The 22,020-nt window shown below is 39.5% G+C and overlaps 1 protein-coding gene across 2 annotated transcripts in view; it reads right to left on the reverse strand.

Moving 5' to 3' along the window:
• Window positions 1–22,020, reverse strand: part of nkain4 (sodium/potassium transporting ATPase interacting 4) — a 49,192-nt gene that overhangs the window by 10,514 nt on the left and 16,658 nt on the right. For both annotated transcript variants that reach the window (XM_017414979.3, XM_017414977.3), the window contains exons 2-5: window positions 20,292–20,429; window positions 19,070–19,150; window positions 11,995–12,195; window positions 727–787 (exon numbers count right to left, since the gene is read on the reverse strand). In XM_017414979.3, the coding sequence (XP_017270468.1) occupies window positions 727–787; window positions 11,995–12,195; window positions 19,070–19,150; window positions 20,292–20,429 (481 nt within the window). The remainder of the gene's footprint in view (window positions 1–726; window positions 788–11,994; window positions 12,196–19,069; window positions 19,151–20,291; window positions 20,430–22,020) is intronic.

The following is a 22,020-nucleotide window of genomic DNA, read 5'->3' on the forward strand; positions in this document are numbered from 1 at the left end:
CACACCCTTCCCTCTCTCTCTGCCTGTTAATGCATGACAGGGCAAGAAAAAAAGGCAGCTGACACTCATTTTATTTCATTTTAAAGAACTAACACAGACAAACAAGGCTTTTAACAAACAGGAAATACTTCAGAGAACGGCTCTATATGTCTGAGAAGAGCCAAAAAAGAAACATGCATGTGTTTGTGATGAAGAGCGGAGGTGGAGGTGCAGGCCTGGTGTATGAAAACACATTACACCCACCCTACAGCTGGAGCGATGCAACTAAGGGGCACGAGGAAACAAAAAAAGTGAAAAATCCAAAAGCCAGAGAACATGAAAGAAGACAAATAACAGGCTTACAGCGACAGTAAGGATCAGGCAGAACGTGAGAAGAAAAAATGAGGCAACGAGTGAACATGTGAAGGAGAAAGAAAAAAAAAAGAATGGGCCGAAGAAGGTGTTGGGAAGGAACAAATGGATTCTTTGGTGTTCAGGAGAAAAGGAGTGAGAGGCCTCAGCTGGTGTGGGGGAGGAGGAAAGGGGAACGCTGAAGCCATGAGAGTGGTGGTGGTGGTGGTGTTGGGGGGTGAGAGGAAAAAAGGGAGTCAAAGAAAGATGCAGCTTTTTACTTCTCAACTCAGGCATGTTTTATGTCTGAGAGTGGACTGGAGTGTGAGTCAATCTTCAGTGCAAGGCTACTTTTCAAGATTTTGTGTGTGTGTGTGTGTGTGTTAAGTCACTTACAACTGTCCTCCTCCTCAGTGATCGCACTGACAACATAGCAGGCATATACGAAGCCCAGGAGCTGTGAACACACAGAGAAGGAAGAGAGGTTAGACTCCAACTCAGAACCTGTGGGTTTTTCTCTGGTGAGTAAAAAAACAAAACAAAAACAAAAAAAAAAATAGGCAGAAAATCTGCTTTTTCTCAAGGATCCTCCAGTGGGCAGATGAGGCAACACACAGGACTACGCTCGGAGCAAATAAATTGAAAATAAGACGTAAAAATGATTTGCCAACACATCAAACAACCTTTCAGATACATTTTTCATTCACTGACTTTGTACTTATCGTGCATTTATAATTCGTGATGGGTATTTTTTGATTTAAAAATCTAATTTAAAAACAAATCCACAAATTAAACAGTATCCTGTGATCTAATGCTCACTAAAGGTACTTTCAAACTAGAGTAATATTTTGAATCTCTTACCAAAGATAAACCTTTTTGTTTAACAATAAAATCAACCCAAAGGAACACAATTTGAGTCACAGTAGTGGCAGATAATACTGACATTTCATGAACTCTAGTAAAACTGCACAAAGCCAAAGTTTTGCACAATCTGTCCGTACCCAAGTATGTATTGGAGATGACTCCCAGATCCGATCACACCAAACTGTAGCTCGATATCTGTAAAAAACTGACTAAGTTATAGGCACTATTGTGTTTCCTAATATCAATTAGCTGCGGTGGCCATCTTGAATAACTCTAAAGATTCTTTAAATGTAGATGTACATCCAATGATTACATTTTGAGAGTTTCATTTAAATCTGTCCTCTGACGAATAAGATATTTGTTTTATCAGACTTTCAAACAAATGAACAGACACAGAGGCAGCTACACGCTCACCCACCTTTCAAGGTGCCTAACAATAATGCCAACTTTTACCGTAAACCTTTAAAAAAAACAGCAAAACACAAACATTTTCTGACAGCGAAACACCGACTTTGACGAGCTCACAAGTTTGATTTATGTTCAACAGTTTCAGTGTGATTGAGTGCAGGCTAAATGTTGGGTGCTGGTGTGTACACACGGGAGAAAACACAAAAAAGAGCGAGTACACACACATACACACACGCGGGCAAACTCACAGCTCCGAGAGCAGCCTGTGGCCCCAGCAGATGGCTGCCGTCCACTCAGAAACAGACACAGAGAGTCTCATCCATCCTTCGTTTGGCTCGACGCCACACCAATTAAAGCCGCATCAGACACACTGCCCTCCTCACACACTGGGTCCACAAACACACAAGCCAACAGGGTAATGAGTGTGTGCGGTGATATATTTATTTGACTTAAAACATTCCTGTAATCAAGCCACAAATGAAACAAAAATGTTGTCTTTGTCACTTAGCTTTCACTAAATTAAATCTATTTATTTATTTATTTATTAAGATTTATCTCACAAATAGGTTAAATGTTTTATTTATGACTAAAGCATGTTTGCCGAGTGTTGTAAAAAAAAAAAAAAAGAGAAAAAATGTACCTCTGTGCGGGCCCGATAAGATACAGGTCTTTTCTCTTTTTTTTTGCTTCTCTTGCGCCACATTTTTCCTCTTCAGTATCTAATTGCTGGTCTCACCCCATCCATTACAGTGGCGGTGAAATGGAGGTGAATTAGCATATGTATAAAGCCAGTGTCAAACACAAGATGGTGTTAACAGCAGGGGCACACTCTGTTTTGCAACCGTACTGTGTGTCTGTGTGTGTGTCCATGTGGGTTTGTTTCCGTTAAGTGTGCGCTTGGATGTGTTCATATTTATGCATGAGAGAACCTTTTCGCTTTCAGGAAGGTGACTGAAGTTGAGTTAAATGTTACAGCTAAAAGGAGGTTTCAGCAAGGTATTTGTGTGTCATCAATACAGTGAAGTATAAATGAATAAATGTCATCATTTACTGTTTAATTAAGACGTTGGGCCAAGGCAAGATGCAAGATCGGCCCTTGCTGCGCTGTTTTCATTGCTGCTGTCTGCAAACTCTCCATTATATGGGAGACGTTTTAATTTAATCAAAAATCTTTGGGCAAATCTAATCTCATTTCCTGATAGATTCCATTGATTAATAAGGTGCATTCATAAATCAATTTCCACTCTTTATTAAGAAACATGTGTACTATGGTATAATTAAGAGGAAATTAAAAAACATCATCATTTTAACAATGTCTGACATGCAGATAGAAATAACACATTCAAAAACTCAAGAACATGCTGCAGTAAGCACAACAATAGGACTACTTTGGAGTCCACAAAGTTTTGACCTGTAAATGTTTTTTAACACCTGCTATAAAAATGTTACCAGAACTGCTTTAAAATGAGAAACATCTTGTCCAAAACAAAGAAAAACCGGTCCATGAATTTATCACTTCTAGGCTGGACTGCTGTTTTTAATTATCTGGGTGTCCAAAAAATTCTATAAAAAAATCTCCATTTGATCCAAGATGTTGCTGCCAGAGTTTGTATTTCTCAAATTTTAGCTTCATTGGCTCCATCTAAAATTCAGAGGAGAATTCAAAATCTTTCTTCTAACATACAAAGCTCAACAACCAGGCTCCATCTTATAATAAAGATCTTATTGTTCCATATTTTACTAACAGAAAGCTTGTCAGACTGGAAGTTTACTTGTGGTTCTTAGAGTTTCTAAAAGTAGAACAGGAGGCAGAGCTTTCAGCTGTCAGGCTCCTCTCTTGTGGAACCAACTTTCAGTTTCTGTCCGTGATGCTGACACCCTGTCTACTTTTAAAACCAGGCTTAATAATTTCCTTATTGATAAATCCTATAGTTAAGGTTGGCTCTATCTTCTGATATATGCTTAGCCTGCTGGAGGACAGACGGACCACATTTCTTCACTCTGGTGCCGTCTTCACTCTCTCTATGCGCTGTGTTTCTACGTGTAGTTATTGCTGCTATTACCTGTGTTTATTCTGTTGTTCTTCCTATAAAAACTCCACCTTGACCAATCTTTCTGCGTTTGTCTGTTTCTGCTTCCTGTCTGTGACAGAACAAAGTTTCAACACAATCTGCTGGCTTACTTAGATAACTTTTACTCATGTATATTACACTTCTGCTGGTCTAAAGTCTTGATAACTATGACTGTAAACAGAACAACCCACAGACCACTGACCCACAATAAAGGCTGAACAGTGGCCTCTTTCACAAAACACTTTCAAGCCTTCTCAAGCCAGGCCTGGGATGACTTCTTCCTGTTTCAGTATGGTTTATGTAAGGATCAAGGTGATGGAAGGTTGAAGTCAACTCGGTGCTGCTATTGCTCCAAGTCGCCAAGGGAGGTAGTGATGGAGCCAAAACGATCAGTATGTGTGTAAAGGTAAGCCAGCATTGCGGCTCGAGGGTGTGATGCAGCGATGACAGATGGTCTGTGGGACCAGCCGACTGCAGGATGTAAAATCTGAGATGTCCAACACACATTTCATGGGTAGCGCTCCATGTCAGAGCCACTGCAGGTGCGTTTTCATTGCAGGAACCTTCTTTGGGATTGAAGGTAGTTTTCTGGGCAATTTCTTTACAGCCATTCATTCAGCTGCTGGAATCAGGGCTAAAACAGATCATCTAAGTAGAAATCTACCCAAAAAAACAGCATTGGGAAGGTGGGAACTAGAGTACCCTGAACTTTCTGAGTGGGACTTTCTGACTGGCTGGGTACCCCAAGAATATGAAAAAAACATGGTCAGCTTTCATTGTGTGTGTGTGTGTGTGTGTCAGTGTTTTAGTTTCTAAAAATATGTTCCACACTGGCTTGAAGTCTGAAGTGAATTTATTTATTTTGTACAGTAAAACCACTGTGAAAGTATCAGAGGTTTAAGTTTTATTGCTGTAAAACACAGCTGTGTTTTCCCAAAACAATATGACATTCGTTGGAGATGATTTTTGTGGTACTCATGGACAGGATCTCAAGGCGTAGTCATGGAGAGGAGGGTGTCTGCTTTGGGAACCTCAGGGTCTTATGTCTTTGTGTTTTATTGGTATAATTCTACTGTTTTCCTCTCCCATTCTGTAAATTGTTATCTGACCAGCTTTAACTCACATCTCATCAACCAAACTCAACTTTGCCTGTCCTACCTGATTTCAGATATTAGAAGGAAATGCAAGAAACCAGGGCTGAAAGGAATGTTAAGAGGTTCAATGTACGGTAATTAAGTTTCAGTGTGAAAAAGGTTCAGGGCAGCAATGTTGAAACTTAATTTTGGTAGGACTCCATGCTTCCTTATGATTCTGCAATGCCAATTACACTGTTGCACGGTTCGTTAACCATACAATTTGTAATTCTGAATGACCAGAGCTGACTTAAAGAGAGGCTCGTCTTGGTGGCCGTATCACAAAACTGTTTTGTTAAAAGGCCTAGGGAAGTTATGCCTCTCAAAGGTCACTTCCATCTCCCATTTATCCATTTTAGACTGCTGACAGCTCAAACGTTAGTGTCATGCTCAGGGAGAAGATCAGAGAAGTGTTCACTTGCTGGCATTTTGCTGGAGGGTACAGATAATTTAAGTAAGAGTCCTTAATAACAAGTGACAATCGTCTGTACGGTCGCTTCCTGAAATGAAGATGATAAAATCCACATCTCAGTCTTTTTCTCACACACTTTCATTAGCTTCTTTCACAGATGGAGTCCTGTCACTGTGGAACTTCAAAATTTATTTTAGAAAGTAATGTCACGTTAATTAAACTGCAGGCTGAGACTCTATCTTAGTGTGTGTGTTAGGATGAGCTGCACAAGTCATCTTGTCTCTTGTCTTTTTTACTTGCTCTCTGCTGCTCTTTATGTCAGTCACTTCATGGACACAAGTCCACCTTACTAGAACTCTGCAGTCTGAAAAGGTCCTTTGTGATTTTTCTGTCCAACTACCTTTGTTTATTTCTGCTAAAATTAGGCACCACTCCCTTCTTTTGTTTCTCATCTCCTGTACTGGTGAGAGTGAGCCACAGTAGGTGCCGTTAATAAGACACAGAATCAAGAACATAAAACTTGGTTGGATGCACAAATAAAGAAAAAAGGAACTCAGATTGAGAAAATTAACATATGTATCTGCAATATTTTCAGCTTCATCCTTTTTTGTTTCTTCAGATAATGAGATAAAAAAAACATACATTTTTAGGCATATTAAGTAGTAAGAAACAAGCTTGCTGGTGAGGTAGAATAAAAAACAGGTCAGGTTCATACTGACTGTGCAGTCCAGAAAGATACTGTACCTTTAACAACATTCACTAATAAGCATTAGTCCACTGAGCATGTGACTACCTTATGATCAGGGTTTGCACACTTTCATTCTTGACAACTATGGAAAGGGACTGACACTGTGAGTTATTTAGATCTTTAACCCGTTTGATTTCATAAAAATGAAACAGTTTTGACATGCTGGCCATGCTACAGAAACCTAAACATGTCTGTCATTGAACATTTTGAAACTAAAGTGGTGCAATGACCTAATGCCAGAAGATTTTCCTTGCCTTAATACACCACTAAAGTAACTGAAAATGTGCAATATTCAAGAAATGGTAAGAGACATGTGAACGTTTAAACCTTAATAAAGTAAAAATGACCTGAAATATCAAATCTGAAATGTAAATGTTGACTATATAGGATTATTAGAGGACCCATAATGATCTTACATGCCTTCTTCTTGTTATAGTTATATAAAAGATTTAGCCTTTTGCCTGTTTTTTTTAACATTCTGCAGAAGGTGTCTGGCTACAGGTGAGCGGCCTCTACATAAATGGGTAGAGACGGATATCTGAGTCAATCTACAAGCTAATTAACACACATATTGATTGTGGCTAAGTGTCAGAAGTAAACTCACTGCAGGCAATATAATGAAGAGAATTTGTTGGAAAAATATATCACATGGGCTTATACAGAGAGGGGGGGAGGGGGGGTGCAGATGTCCTGCAGGTTAATTACACAGGACTTTCCGTCTGGCAATAAGGCAGCACGCGTCCCTGCAGAAAATTAGATGTGTGTGCTTGTGTGTGTGGGCAGCTGCGTGCTTAATGACAAACCTTGATGAGATAGGGACTGCAGAGACCACATCCACCTGTTCTTCTCTATCCCCCACCCCCACCCCCTGGTCCAAATGCAAGCTGACGTGCGCACAAACACACGGGAGCCTGATATGTTAGAGCACATGGAGTCTGTGGTGATCCACATCGAGTAACAAATACTGAACGCAGTAGAAAAATAAAATTCTGCTTGTGATTTACATGAAAACATGAGCAAGCAGTCTCCCCTAGGGATTTAATAAAAGGCCAAAGGATATCAGAAACAAATCTTCCCAGATTAACAATTAAAGCTCTTTAGCAAAGAAAGTTTTTGAAATATACAATACAACATGAAGCTAATTGATACAATATGACACAGCAGCTTTTATGTATTGTGTTAGACTCACTTTTGTCCTGATGACTTCACAAAAGTTCAAATGATGAAGAAACAATTTAAACAATCCAAACATGATCCACCAGTAAGAAACATTGCATGTTTTATTTTAAAAACATACTGTATATATAAATAGATGGTTTTAAAATAAACTAAGATCACAATATTCCACAACTCTCATTGCAACAAAAAATACTGTCACCAGTCATCTCTTTGTGATATACTGTGCAAAAGACACAATATTCGGAGAAACCTCTTCATCCACAATGAAACAACGAAAACAACCCCGCCCCGTTATGTGGCGATGTAACGCTGCCATAAAAATACACCAAACACAGGAAAATAAGCATAAAGCCTGCCCACTGCGTGCACAAGAGGAGGACTTGGGTCGTAGGTTAGAATAGATCATTGATTTTATAAGGTTACGCTTTGTCCGCCTACACTAAACAGCTAAGGTGGCAATTCAAGACCTTCTTCAGCTTGGAACTCGTTTTCAAAAAATATCATTTTTGGGGCTCCTAAAAAGCTGATTATGTGTGGATCCAGAGCTGAAACAATAAAAAACTTTTGCATATTCACAAAAAATAAAATGTTTCTGTGTGGACGGCTCTTAATTCTTTTCTTCATTTTTAGGGTCTTTCCCTTCCTCCTCGTATTTTGATCACATTCTTATGAACGGCTCAAACTGTATTTGAAACACACAATGCTATAAGTCTATAAATATGTCAGAAAGCGAATGGATATTTACTGAAATATACTGACTGTGGGCAATAGTTGTTTTACTTCAAACAAAAAGAACATCAAAGCTCCCCTACAGAGGGCTCACCATGCCGCTTATACAAAAATAGGAAGGAAAAACATGGTAATGCCCAGTGATGACGGTTCCTCAGCATGAGGGTTTGAAAACAGAACATGGACTAATGGACTCATCAAAGAGGGAGCCCTGACCCCTCGAGTGAATGTCCAGATGGGCGGGGTGACCGAGCTGTTTTCATGCTGCTGAACTAAGTGACCCACAGCGTTCACAAAATGCACAGCAGCCCTATACCCTCTATAATTAACCAAGGGGCGTGTTTTCACACAAACACACACTCATGCATCCATCATGCCACCAGCCACTGGTGCTTAAAAAGCCAGCACAGATACGTATGACAGCACTGTCTGAAATGAGAAAAGAAGCCAAAATAAAAGGAAGTGCGAGAAGTATAAAGATCGTCACTTTCGTCATTAAAGTTGGTGGAAATTTGATTGAGATGAAGGTCAGAAAAGTGCGAGATCTGAGCAGGAAAAAGGAGACAGGAAGACAGACCGAGCCGAGCAATTGTGATGGGGGGAAAACATGCAAACAGAGGAAATGAGTAATGGAAAGAGAGTGACGCAGACGACAATTCCCCTTGTTATCAGCGTCCACCCAACGCAGGTTTTCAGGGAACAGAAATGCATCAGCAGAAAGCCACAGTTAAATGATACAACATTTAAATGTGAGATTAGATAGGGTTTGGTTTACAGAAGCCCAGGAACTGACAGCCACTTGACATGTTTCCCTGCTCCCATCAGTGTGTCAGAGTAATGTGTACAGATGTAAACTGCAGATCACATCCTGCACCACATTTCTTCTCTCGCACTGCTCTGCCCTTCATCTCACTGGAGATGTTTTCTTTACACTCAGCTGTATTATTTAACGGCGCACAGAGAAAGGAAAGACAAGGACAGAAGTTCTGCTTACTACCCTGATGAGATAACAAGTTATGATAGCAGTAAAAAAAAAAGAGAAAAGACGTTAAAATATGTTTGGATTCAGTAAAGGCAACAAAGACTTGAGGCAGGGATGAAGAAAAACATTCTCCTCAGTGATGAATTATTCAAAATCCCAGCTTGAAAAAGATGTTCCTTCTTCAAGCTCATCCTTTAAATGGTGGAGTTACTTTTTGCCTGAATGTTGCCTGCGGCAGAACGAGTCAACAAAACAGGCCTGATTTGACCTAATCTAACGCTTCACTTCTAAACTTCTTCCTTTTGGCTCCTAATAAATCTGAGCAGATGAGTGTTAGAAATCCTGCCATTACAGGCCAACAGATCCACATTTTTCATCTTAATGAAACACACTCCTTCGAGCCCAAACTAAATATTTAATGGCCTCTTTTCCGTGACCTTGAAACCTTCATAAAAAGGAAACACTGCACTTCATTTTCTTCCGTTTCTTTACATTTACACTTTTTCTTTTTTCCACCCTATGTTATTTGTACATTAATGGACTTTAAAATAATGCATTACACGAGCCAAACTGAAGCCAAAATAACTAAATTCAGTCTTCTCTGTTCATGTGAACAACAATTATATTTTTTCCCCTAGGGAAATAATCAATTTTAACCCATTGCAATGATCTGTCTGGCCACACTGTTACTTACTTTAAACTAAGCAAACAATGTCACCTATAAACCCAAACAGACTGAATCTGAAAATTAAACTGTGAACTAAGGATTTGAAGAAAAGACAGAAAGAAAACACATCTGCAGAAACGTCTCAAACTGAAGTCTCTTTGGGGGAAAGTCCAGCTGTTGACATTAATTAAGAGATTTGGGGTTTCTGCATCTGGTTTCTGCAAGTCCTGTGTGACACGCTGACATTTTGTCATCTGTACCACAGCCTGTGAGGGTCATTTGGGCCTGTCTGCAGCAGACTGGGTGCAGTTTTAACTTTATTAACGCTGCAAGGCAGAGGCAGATCAGAAGAACAATCACCGGAAAAGCATCAAAGATTCTCTGAAAAAGCAGAACTCCTGTTCACCTATACACTTCAAAAAACAACCAGCTGCATCAACATAAAAATATGTAAAAAGCTGAGTGGAAAGTTTTGTTTTATTAGAATTTGTATGGTTTGATTCCAAGCGAATATATTATTGTACTTCAACAAAATCCTTTAAATGTTGAGTCAATGTTTTGTTAATTTTTTTACAATTGTTGAATGACTTAAAGAGCAATTTCTATTATTAAACTCATAATGTAATTGTATATAATATTCTTAAATTCTTTTTTAAATCATTAAATAATTTTGTTGAATGTTAAAGTTTCATTCATCCAATAAGAGCAAATCCATCAACAAACCTAAATCCAGTCTCTTTATGTTATTCAAACATATTTCTATTTAAGTCAACTTTTGCTCTTGTTTTAATTTACTGTAATCTGGAACAGCTTCTTTTCAAATGTGGTATGAATGCAGGCTGACAAAATTGTAACTGGTGAGAAGATGGACCATGCAGCAAACCCCGTGGTTACATCAGCCCATTAACAACGTCAACAACAAAAAATAAACTCTGTTTTTTATAGATAATAAAAGCCCTCTGAGACCTCATGGAGATGAAATTTCATGCGACGGGTCATCGATATCTGTCAATAAAGAACATTTATAACCTGACAAAACAGGCGCGCTTTCCATCTCTTTTCAACCACTAAAAGGAAAGAGACAAACCAAAATACCTGAACGTCAGAAAAAAATCTGTCTGGATCCATGAAGCTGTGTTTTTTAGCCTCAGAGGAAGTGAGCGAACAGAAAAAAATGTCACTACAGACTGTGGACATCTGAGGCCAGCTCTTCTCCTCCACAGAGCTGCTCCCATGGAGTCACAGCTGATCTTAAACAACAGACAGAAAAATGCAGATAAAGTGGTGCTGCCATGTTCTCGTACCAAGGAGTGGAGGTCTAAGCACAGCATAAACTAATTAACCTGCAATAGTGCAGAGGCTAATGAGGTTCATGGAAAAACTTTGGGCTGTAAAGTGAGGCTAGCCATGTTATTACCTGTCACCATCAGGGTAATGGGATGAATGATACATTCCAGTGATTTTCACCATCTCACCCCTTTGGAAGCAGGCGTTCACAGTGCTTCCCCGGGTTTAATTTACTCAGCGATGGTGAGGATGAAAGCCCACATGACACTCAAACCAACCGAGCTCTTCTCTTCTCTGCCACATACACATGCAGAGATGTGACAGGGAAGAATGTGGGTGAGTGTGCAGAAAGTAGGTGTGGATATTTAGCTAAAATAATTCGTGCCCTCCATGCCTAAACCCAAGGACAAGCTGCACTTGGCAAAGATAGGTGATGCAACTCCATCCCTGTTTATAAATGTCAGGGTGCAAACTTCAACTTGTCTTCTACTAAAATCGAGATAAATGTAGTCTAAAAGTGAAAGCTTGGTAGATGTCTACATCTAGATTAAGATTTCAAGGCATCTGCATTTAGTTGAGATTGGTGACGGTAAGTAATTAGTACCAACACAGGGTTCAAACTGAGCTAAACAGCCACATAAATTTTGAGATCATGTCCAAAACATCTGCAATATTGCCTGAGTTACAGTTTTTAAATACATTTGTCTCTTCCTGCTTTTGCTTTCCCATTTTTCTTAACCTAATCAGCAGGCTGGCAACTAGAAGTGGCACCCATCAAGGTCGAGGTCAGCAGGTCAGACATGAGTATGTGCAAATAGAAACGTTGGCAGGAAGTGAGTCTCTAATGTATTGATTATAGGCTGCACATTAAGGACAATAACAGTCCTTCCAGTGTTCTTCTTAGTAGCTGGCCGGTCAGATCACCAGCTAGACAAAACAACAGCTCATTTTTTTTTCATTCAGGGTCCAGATCTGGGGAAGGAAGCCTAGGACAGACTAAATACCAGACGACTGTGAAACCATACTTTCAGAAAAGAAAAAAGAATCAAGTTCTTTTTCATCATGTTCACTTTTTCTGTACATAAATCCCACTGATTGTAATATAAGTGAGATCTTACATCATGTAGCCTACTTTCTGAGCGGTCTCCCCACGTGAACACGAGCATTGTTAGCTTGTACTCACAGCGACGAGGATCTGCGTGCTGCTGTGCATGACCTCGATGTACTGGTAGTCCATGAGGCAGCCCATGACAGTGATGTAGGAGTGGCTCTCCGTGGTGCGGACTCCGGGGGTCTGTGGCATCTCTCCCCTCACACATCCGGGACCGTGTTCGCTCCACCAGGAGTGATGAGCCGATATGTTAAATGTCAGCAGGTCGCTCTCCTGGAAGAAAAGAAATGCATTAACCTCTATGTGAGGTCTGTATTCTTTATTTATGGCGCATATATTCTTTATTTAAAAAAGCAAAACAACACAAGGCCATTTTACCAGGGAGGTGGTTAAACACGCTGGGATGTCAATGCTGCAAACCTTAACATTTTTTTTAAACGTTTAATGAACGTTTGTCCCAGTTTACTTCATTTATGAAATGTTTTTCATCCCTGAATTATCTTGGCATTTAGTTTAAAAAAAAAGGTCAGGAGCCATAACAGCAAACTGAAAAGGTACATTTAAATCTTTTGTTTATGGCATTTCAAAAAGTAAATTATCTCATAAAATCTTTCAGTTATCGCCTCTGCCAAAAAGGAAAAGGAAAAAATGTTTTTGCCCGTGTCAGTGTGTGTGTTTGTTTGTCTTTTGTGTTAACAAAATATGTCATGAACCATCAGACGGATTTTACTGAACCTCTCAGAAAGTAATCCCTGGATGAACATCTACAGCTGATTAACTCAAGTCAACCCAATTTAAAATGGAAAATTGACAGATATTGAGCTAAATTTTGATGTGGTTGTAGCTGACAGCTGTTTACAGCAGATACTCCAACAGCATAGATCACGAGATCTCAGAATATCACACGGCATTGTTCATAACGTTATTTTCAAGGTTCAACCAAACTAGCCCTAAAACCATCATTTCTCATAAACAATCTCAGTTTAAAACTGGCATGAAAGGCTGCAGGCAATATGCATTCTTTATTGGATGCGTAATTTGGGTTAACAAATTCTTTACATCAATAAAGGAAGAACGACCCTGAGTCCCTGTCTAATGACCCTTTGACCCTCAGTCACATGACCCTTTGCTTTATGACCTCATGATATCTCATCCAACACACTTATGGTGTTTGTTTAATATGTTCTTAATCCAAACAACAGATGCTTTATTTATTTTAAAACCAGCATTTAAAATGAGTTATATTTTTCAAAAGGTGATGCTAATGTTTGCCATATGAGCCCACATGTACAGCCGGTCAGACACTGACGCTAATCAATACCCCAATACAGCAATCTAACCCCACATCTGCTCCTCAGTGACAAGACATGCATTATTAACAGAACCGAGTGCTGTCAGGAAACATCTCTGATTCCTATCAGCCCCCTCTCACAAACACACATCAACAGCACTTACATAATGACTGAGACTGCAACAGCTTTCAATACCGGGGCTACCGGTACAAAAGTATCTAACATGAGTCCCGAGTCATATCAAAGTAATGATTAAACTTCATTCTTCTTATTAATAACCTCTCATCAATCTCTGTCTCTTACTCTCATTCTGTGCCGTTCTGCCATTTGTCACACATGGAGTCAGAAAAACAAGGACGGCTGAGGGTCAAAGTGGGACTGGAAGGACTAATGACTTGACAGATCTCATTGATTGATGCTGCGAGCAGGGGAAACCATCTCTATTTAAGCTGCAGCCACACTCATGACTGCAGTACATCAGCAGTCGATACTGAAGGGAGTTTGGGCTACGTACTGTCGGCAGAGGCATTGTTACGCTCCCATGCATCCAAAAGCCCAAATCAATCCTTCTATATCATATACTTAAGGTAAGCCTGCTCATATAAGCCAGACGGTTTGTGGAATCATAACCATCACAGTCCATAAAACTGAGGAATAATTTATGGGAATTTTATTTGCAAGGATTTTCTGTTTGTGAAAAACAGAGGTAAGAAATCCTGTTTGATCACAGTTGGGGAGACGCCTAAGTACCTAAGTGGATGTTATTGTCTCTTCTGTGACTGCTGGCAGCCTATTATCTAATTAAATTTAATAAAGCAGCGTGAACATGCTGGCTGTGTATTTAATAAGGGACTGCTCAACGTGATCGGCTGTATTAATAAAAAGAAAGTGAGCGAAGCTGGAGGTTGTTTTAGAACATATCCACACTAATGTGGGTAAAATCAAGAACATTAGGCTCCTACAAATTTTTTGTAAATAAATAAACAAAACTGTGTAACTGTTTTGTAGTCAGGAAGCTGTTTAACTGAACTTAAATACAATCCAGTGATCGGTATTAATCAGCTGATCGGCTCCTTTATCAATGAAAATGAGAGATTCTGGTAGATATTTGTCATTGAGTCTAACCAAACTACACCAATTTTAAAATTTCCTTCCTAAAAGATGTTAAGCCTTTATTGTATCATATGGGAATATTTTAAATACCACCTTCTGCCGAAAGACTAAGTATTTGCCTCTATCTGTGTGTGTGTGAGTGTGTGTTCAAGTGCCTGTTCCAGAAATATCTCATCAATCAGTGGACAAATTTAAATAAAACCTTTAAAAAACAGTCGATGGATGCTTATCTATAACTGGAGTCAATCCAATTTAAGATGGCTGCTACAGCCAATTAATTTTAGGAAACACCAATATGGCTATAGATATTGAGTTTAAACTTGGCAAGGTAGTAGCTGACAGTCATCCCAAACATATTCTGAGCACTAGCTGGACACGCAAGGCTGTTTTAAAACTTAGCTATAACTTTGGGGTCAGTTCTGTTTGTTTGTTAGCACAGGGCAGATCTTTCTTAATGAAATTTTCAAAAAAGTAATTATTAGATGTAATAAAACTGATTAACTATCGAAGACAATCCCGTTTAAGATGGCCGCCACAGCTGATTGACCTTAGCCAACACAAAAATGGCTGCAAATCTAGTCAGTTTTACAGGCACCGAGCTCAGATGTGGTGTGGTAGTAGCTGAGAGTCATTCACTTACTTCAAGCGCTAAAACATAATTTAGGATTTTGCAATATTGCATGACATCATGCATAACCGGCATATACAAGATTTGACCAAAACAGCTATACTTTAGTCATTTCTCAGTAAAGGTTTTTGCTATTAAAACATTACTGATTGCTAAAACCAAAAGAAAGAAAAATATTTAATGAGATTTACCAGAAATACTTTAAGGAACATTTCAAAAATGAATTTTCAGGGGTGAAAAAAATACAACAACTTCAAGAAAGAAAAAACTTTTTCCAAGTCAAACACTTAGATATACCAAAAGTCTGGATGGATGTGATCTCTGTGTGCAGAGTGTGACAGGGAATAAATAAAAAGAGACGGCGGATGAAAGTTTAAAGCAGAGGTGTGTGCAGAGCGGCAGCGGTCTATTTGTTTTAAACGGTGGGGGAGGAGATAAAGGATCAATAGGAGGTGACAGAGCATGTGGCATATGACTCTGTGACAACCTGTCCCTTCACTCCGAGGGCCTGACCAACGCACAATCCTCACACAAACACACGCACTCGCACACACACATACCCTCTAGTACTGCTGTCACCATCCGTCAAGGCAAGCCAGAAAGAATTAGCTCACTTTGTTTCATGACAGATCCTCTCATAAGACTGTATGTCAAGTTTGCTCATGCATCGTGAATAGAATGCGTACGTGTCTGCATGTTTGTGCACTTTATTAGCCAGCTTTCCTCCTGGCCACCATATGCAGAGCTCTGAGCCCAAGCTGGCTCCATCTGTCAGGTTAATGCCCAGCCTCAGCCCCAAGCAGCTGGCCCCTACAAGCACCATTATTCTAGGAGGAACCATGTGGGAGCACACACACACACACACTCACGCATATGCAGTGAAAGACAGGCACACTTGGTGGAGCCAAGAATCATCACACAATGACAAAGTCGCCGTAGCCTGGGACGGTGTTTCTGAAACTCATTTTGGCAGTCTGAGCAGGTGTCAGATGAATGTTGCCAACATGTATTCATTAGTCTCAGTGGTCGGCAGGTTGTTGGGCAGGATTCTCCTCAATGGAGACGAAAGGAGAGGCAAACTGGGTGACTTCAGGTGAAAAAGAAGGAGCTGTAAATCAAACCACGGGCCATTTTCTAAATAATTACAAACCTGATCTTCAATTAAAAGTCTGCATTTGCATGTGATGTGCAGAGCTTTGGGTACAGGGCTGTTCCTGATTGATCATGAAATGTATTTTAAACTCAACAGGGAGGAAGCTAACCCCCACAGGTCAGCAGAAACACACCAGGTCAATATACAGCCCTGTTTACACGAGGCCGATCTCCTGGAAACGCTGAAGAGATTCAGATGTTGATTTGAAAAAAAAAATTACATGTTTACACAGCGCTGCTGTGCTTGTTGAACCCATTGTAGTTCCCATGCCAGGCCACTAGTTGGTGCTTACACGAGCGTGCCCATAGAAACCAGTCTCTCCTGCATGTAAACCGTTACATCCAAAATGGTGAATACAGACTTTTGTTTGGACTTACAGTGAGGATGGGTTTTTGCTACATGTTAAAAAAGATGAGCAACATAAACAGCCGTCTGCTATCCTCCATTATTCCTGTCGTTAATCTACTCGAGCATGCGCAGAACAGCTACTGACTGCAGCCGTCTGTGACGCACGTGTGCGATTTCACACGTTGCGGCTTCCTTTGAAATGCAAATGATGGGGTCCGAAAATCCCCACTCTGAGACCTGGGCTCAAAAAGTTTCAAAATCACATCATCTGTTCACTGTTGTCCTGTAAACAAACAGCCAAACTGTAACAGAAATGTTACAATTTCACCAAAAAAACAGCTTGGTGTAAAAGGCCTCTAAAACTAACAGAATAAAACAACCTGTTCTTTAAGACAAATGTATTGCAATGAGTGTGTTCTGCAATGTGTGTAAGTTCCCCCATTATTACAGCTCATGCAGTGATTTGTACTTTGGTATTAGATTTTCACAAGCTGGCTATTTCACACATTCATTACACTGTACACTGCATATTAATGTGTTCACTTAGACTGAACTTATATTCACATAAAAAAGCCTTTAGACTTGATGGATGTTGAAACAATTAGGTGGCACCGCATCATATTTAATTATAGCTGAAGTGCTCAATGATGACAAATTGGAACACAGCTCTGTTACATTTTTTGTTTTATGTTCTTTTCTACTTTTTGGCTGAGTGGAAAAATTACATCTGACACAAGGTCAGACATGAGCAGAAATTTTAGGGGATAAAACAATTTTTGCAAAAACATAAAACGTAAATTATTGGGCCTTGTAGTTTGAGCGTGTCACCACTGACATATTTGCATTACCATAATGACGCAAAGGTTTGTGCTATCAGAAAAATTCCAACAGCTTCTGACAACTGAGAAATTCTGCTTTACAGCCAATATGTGTTTATTACGGTAATCTCACTCCCATGGTTGAAGGGAACCCCTAAAACAGCCCCTTTGTAGCCCTCCCCACACAGACAGAACAGAGAAAATTAAGGTTGCTTGCCTTAAAAAATTGGAACTCAATCGAGACATTTTTTTACGTGTGCAGCAAGATTGCAGGTGGTGACATGTTTGAAAACCATCCAGTCATTCTTAGTTCATACTAGCCAACTCCTCTCAAAGAGGTTAAGGCCAGAATATATCCGTGCGCTATAAGCATGGCGTGTGACAACATTGTGGAGTTACTGTTTATAGCAGCATATTGATATGTGCTACAATCCCTGCAGTTCTCTTCCTACACAGCAGGTGTCACTACTGAGAACATAATATAGCAAGACAGCTGGATCAGGACCAGAAGAAGCTATACAGGAAGTACAGTTTTTATACACAATAACTGCACCTTTCTGGGTTTTTATTCAGCCTTACAGATTCTTGTTTGCAGACTTTCTTGCTTCTCTTTTTGTATTGTAATGTACCACTGTGCCCATGCAACACAGCTAACAATAATCAGGACAACAGAACCGAAACTCAAAAACCTCTCGCATGATGTTTGCCGTGACATCAGTTTTAGTGCATTCTGCTGCTGTGGGTGTTGGACATGGTCATAAACTTCACATTTAGCTATTCTTATCAAGTGACAGGTCAAAAAAACTTTTAAATTGTTGGATCCCAGCAGCCAGTGTTTAATTTGAAATTACTCACATTTAAATTGGTTTAATTAAATTTTATATTTACCCCCTGGAGATAACATACATTCCTGATCTGTGTTTCAGGTGTAATGGTTTTTTCTTTAAAATGTTTTTTTTTAATGTCAGAGTTGGTGGTGTGCAGGAACACGTTGGACGAATGAGGCACAAAAATAATTTAGGTCATCTCTTTTGGGGTTTTTTTCCAAAAAATTTTTACAGTGTCCTTTTTCACAAAATCAGTATCATACAGTCAAAAAAATGATGTTGTTTTACTCCACATTTTTATATCACATCTGCGCTTACTCCGTGTCTGAGTGTAGCTTCTTCTGACCCAGACAGAGTTTAATGAGCCTAATCTGACTTTCATGACTAATAATGAAATCAGTTTAAGACAGAAAAAAACTAACAGCTGAAAATTGTCCATACACCACATTTATTTGCCTTTTTCCCCTGTTGTTAAGCCTTACAGCTCCTCATCAGATAAACTGACAAAATACAAACAAAGCTCTAACAATCTAATTCAGTGTGTTGACACTCATGAGCAAACCACCATTTGCTCAGCTATTAACAAGTAGGACTTGAAAGGTTAATGTTTGCATAGCCACTCTTTAATATACTCTGCTCTTATACTGAGGACAGAGATTAATCTTTGAACCAGAACAATGTTTAAAGCATTCTGATATTCAGCTTCAGTCGAAATTTGATGTTAATAAAAAATATGCTTTCTGTGGGCATATCTTGTTTGCATCTTTAGGGTTCTTGATCCACCTAAAGACACCAGCGGTGTGGCAGAAGAATATAAATCAGCCTTCACTCCCCCACCAGCCTGCAGCCAAGACTTTAAAGAAAATAAAAGCATTCATCACAGTACAGAGCAGGTCCCCTGACCCAGCACACATGTGCATGACGTAACATTCGCAGATAAGAGCGAACAAAAACGCTGAAAGCCTCACCTTTGACAGGCCTCCTACATCCAGATAAAAGCAGATGATGAAGACGTTCCAGGCTACCCAAAGTGCGGCCCATACTGTGTACTGCAGAGCGAACACACACAGGTTAGATTCATGAAAACGACTTCAACTGAACTGAAAATAACATGCATTTATAAGTAGTAAGCCTAATAAATAGGTTCCTACACAAAATAAAGAAGAGGCTACGTGTTATACTGTATATACTCCGAAACCCAACATATATACTGTAAATATGCATGCAAGACCTGACTTTTACGAAGATGCCAGTAATTTGAGTAAGTCTCTCTGAACCCTGTGGGATTTGTGGGTTTTTAAACTGCTGAGGCTGAGTAAAGTTCACGACTCAACCATTTAGAAAATTGTACAGTCAGACAGCCAGCTGCTGACAGACACAGAGTGGTACTGGGTGGTATTCACTGACAGAGTCATCAGAGTGAAGGTTGTGAAATCCTTTGACTCACAATGAAATATGTGTTTAAAATGTCAGTGGGAGAGCAAAGGGCAAAGCATGCGGCTCCATAAAAACATACGTGTTGAATCATGAAACCCCTCGGCTCGCAGCCTCCCATTTTCCACTTGACATGAGACAATAGCTTCAACTTTCCCTCCTTTCACCTCTCGCTTCCCTCTTTTCTTCATCTTATCCTGCACGACTCCCCCTTTATGCTTCTTTATCTCCGCTGTCTCTCTTTATTAACTCCCTCCTATCTCTTCCTTCGCTTCCACAGTCCTTTCCTGTCGTTAACATCGCCATCTGTCCATTCTTCTAATGTGGCTCAAAATACGCTTTTAATGCCTCTGATAAATGTTATGGCGTCCGATAAAAACTGAAGTGTGTAAAAGCGTGTTTCTGAAAACTCAAATTGGCAGCATATAGTGAACAGCAGGCAGCACATGATTTGCTTTTTGCTTTAGAGAATGACCTTCTCTGTCCAGAAGCTTGAAGCCAAGTTTAAATCAGATTAGTTATTTAGCTCCCCCACAAGATCTTACCCTCTTTAATTAGCTCTAATTACCAGGAGATTAGATTGATTTAAGGGTGTCACACAATGCACAACTGAGTGTACCACAGTTTGCAGTTATAGAGGAAAGGAAACATGTCTAAACTAAAGGACAGTCCAAACAGACAGATGTGACACTGATTGGAAAAAGGAAGAAAACCTTTTAACTGAAGGTAAATGTGATTGAAGCTGAATGTACTTACAACTACAATGTAGCGTGGCCGGTACTGGATGGTTCCGAAGAGGCCCAGGATTACAATGATGATATGGAAAAAGTTGGCAAGAATGGGGGCCCACTGGTAACCGAGGAAGTCAAAGACCTGCCTTTCCAAAGCTAGAACCTAAAAAGAAAAGACAGAGACAAAAAATTATCAGGTGGAAACGTACCAAAGGCAAGCTGCTTCTTGTGCCGCAACACTGATATGACAGTGTCGGCGTGCCTCACGGTTACTGAAGGAGTCAGGGAAGAATGACACTGAGGGAGCACAATTTTCTGCCAAGACCAGGTCTCTGTCTTTCGATTTCAAAGAAAGTGATCCAGGGCCTTACCCCAATTTGCTAGGGTTGTCTTTTGTTCACGCTTTCCCAAATGTCACGAAATATCGCTGGCCAGTTTCTGCAGCAGCTTGCAGAAACAGAAGGAAACTGTACTGAAAACATACCTCCACCAAAGTTCAGGCTTGGCACAAAAATAAAAAATAGAATAAAAAATGAGGGCAGCGCTCTTAAAAAATCGCCAGTTAGCTGATTACTTGGTTTTGAGAGATATCTATCACTGGCTCCATATTTTCCTTCCATAACCACAAATGAATACAAAAACAGTTACTGAGCAAACAGACTGTTAGAAAGTCTACACATTTTTATAAGTTATGAATCATTTCATCTATGTCCATGTATTTCATTTATAATTTTAATAAATTTATTTTTAATATATATATAAAAGAACATAAAAATGTTTTGTATTCAGTCACACTGGTCTCTAAATACTGTTGTAATTGGCATTAACATTTCCTGTTAAAAAAACTTTTTTTTAACTATCTTTGACAAAGTGGCCTCATCAGAATGCTTCCTGTTCATGGACTCACATGACTGTCCCCCACGTGTCCAAAGATTCAACATCATAAATTAAAGGCTTTTGGTCTGAGCAAGGATACTTGCTACCTACCAAAGAATAAATGGACTAGGAACATAAAAAACAGAGCAGAAGTCATGTTTCATTATACTTATACAGACCTGTGTCTGAAATGGGAGAGTTTACAAAACTAAGCCTGAAGGCATTTAAAAGTCTGTACATAAATGGGAGTTTTTCTTTTTTCTTCTTGTTGTTTTCCAGTGGATGTTTTGTGTATAGATGATAACATATAATCTCATGTGAAGTCCATGGGAAACCCTTTTGTATTTTAAAGCAGACTAAAGGTTTAGTTACTCTCTGTAAAGGTTGCATTCAAGCAAATATACGTGTGAAGATATCACAGGTTTAATGAGCCGTGTTCAGAAACAAAACAAACAACACTTTTTTGTTTGTTGTTGTTTTTTCTCTATTATCAGACATTTTATGATCAAATTTCGTACAATGATAAAAGTTTCCCGTTAACATTTTGTGCAAGGGTGAATTTGTGTTATATCAGCATGTAGCTCATGTTATAGCGGACTATGACGACACAGCTGAGGTAATATGGTAAATATCATGATGATGTTCACAATGCTACACAAAGAGACCAAGCTAATCCTAACAAGAGGAAGACTAATGTTTGTTGTCATATACTTCAACAGTCATGCCCACCCAACAGCTTGCAGCTCATAAAATATGCCTGGATTTTTGCTAAATCTGTTTGTACACAGTTGCACAATAACTTTTTCCCATTGTCTCTTTGTTTTAGTGCTGTTCCAACAGTCCATCTTTGAGGCTGTCGTCTTTTTGCAATTCCGTTG

This window comes from Kryptolebias marmoratus, linkage group LG8 (assembly GCF_001649575.2).
Source record: "Kryptolebias marmoratus isolate JLee-2015 linkage group LG8, ASM164957v2, whole genome shotgun sequence".
NCBI lineage: Eukaryota > Metazoa > Chordata > Actinopteri > Cyprinodontiformes > Rivulidae > Kryptolebias > Kryptolebias marmoratus.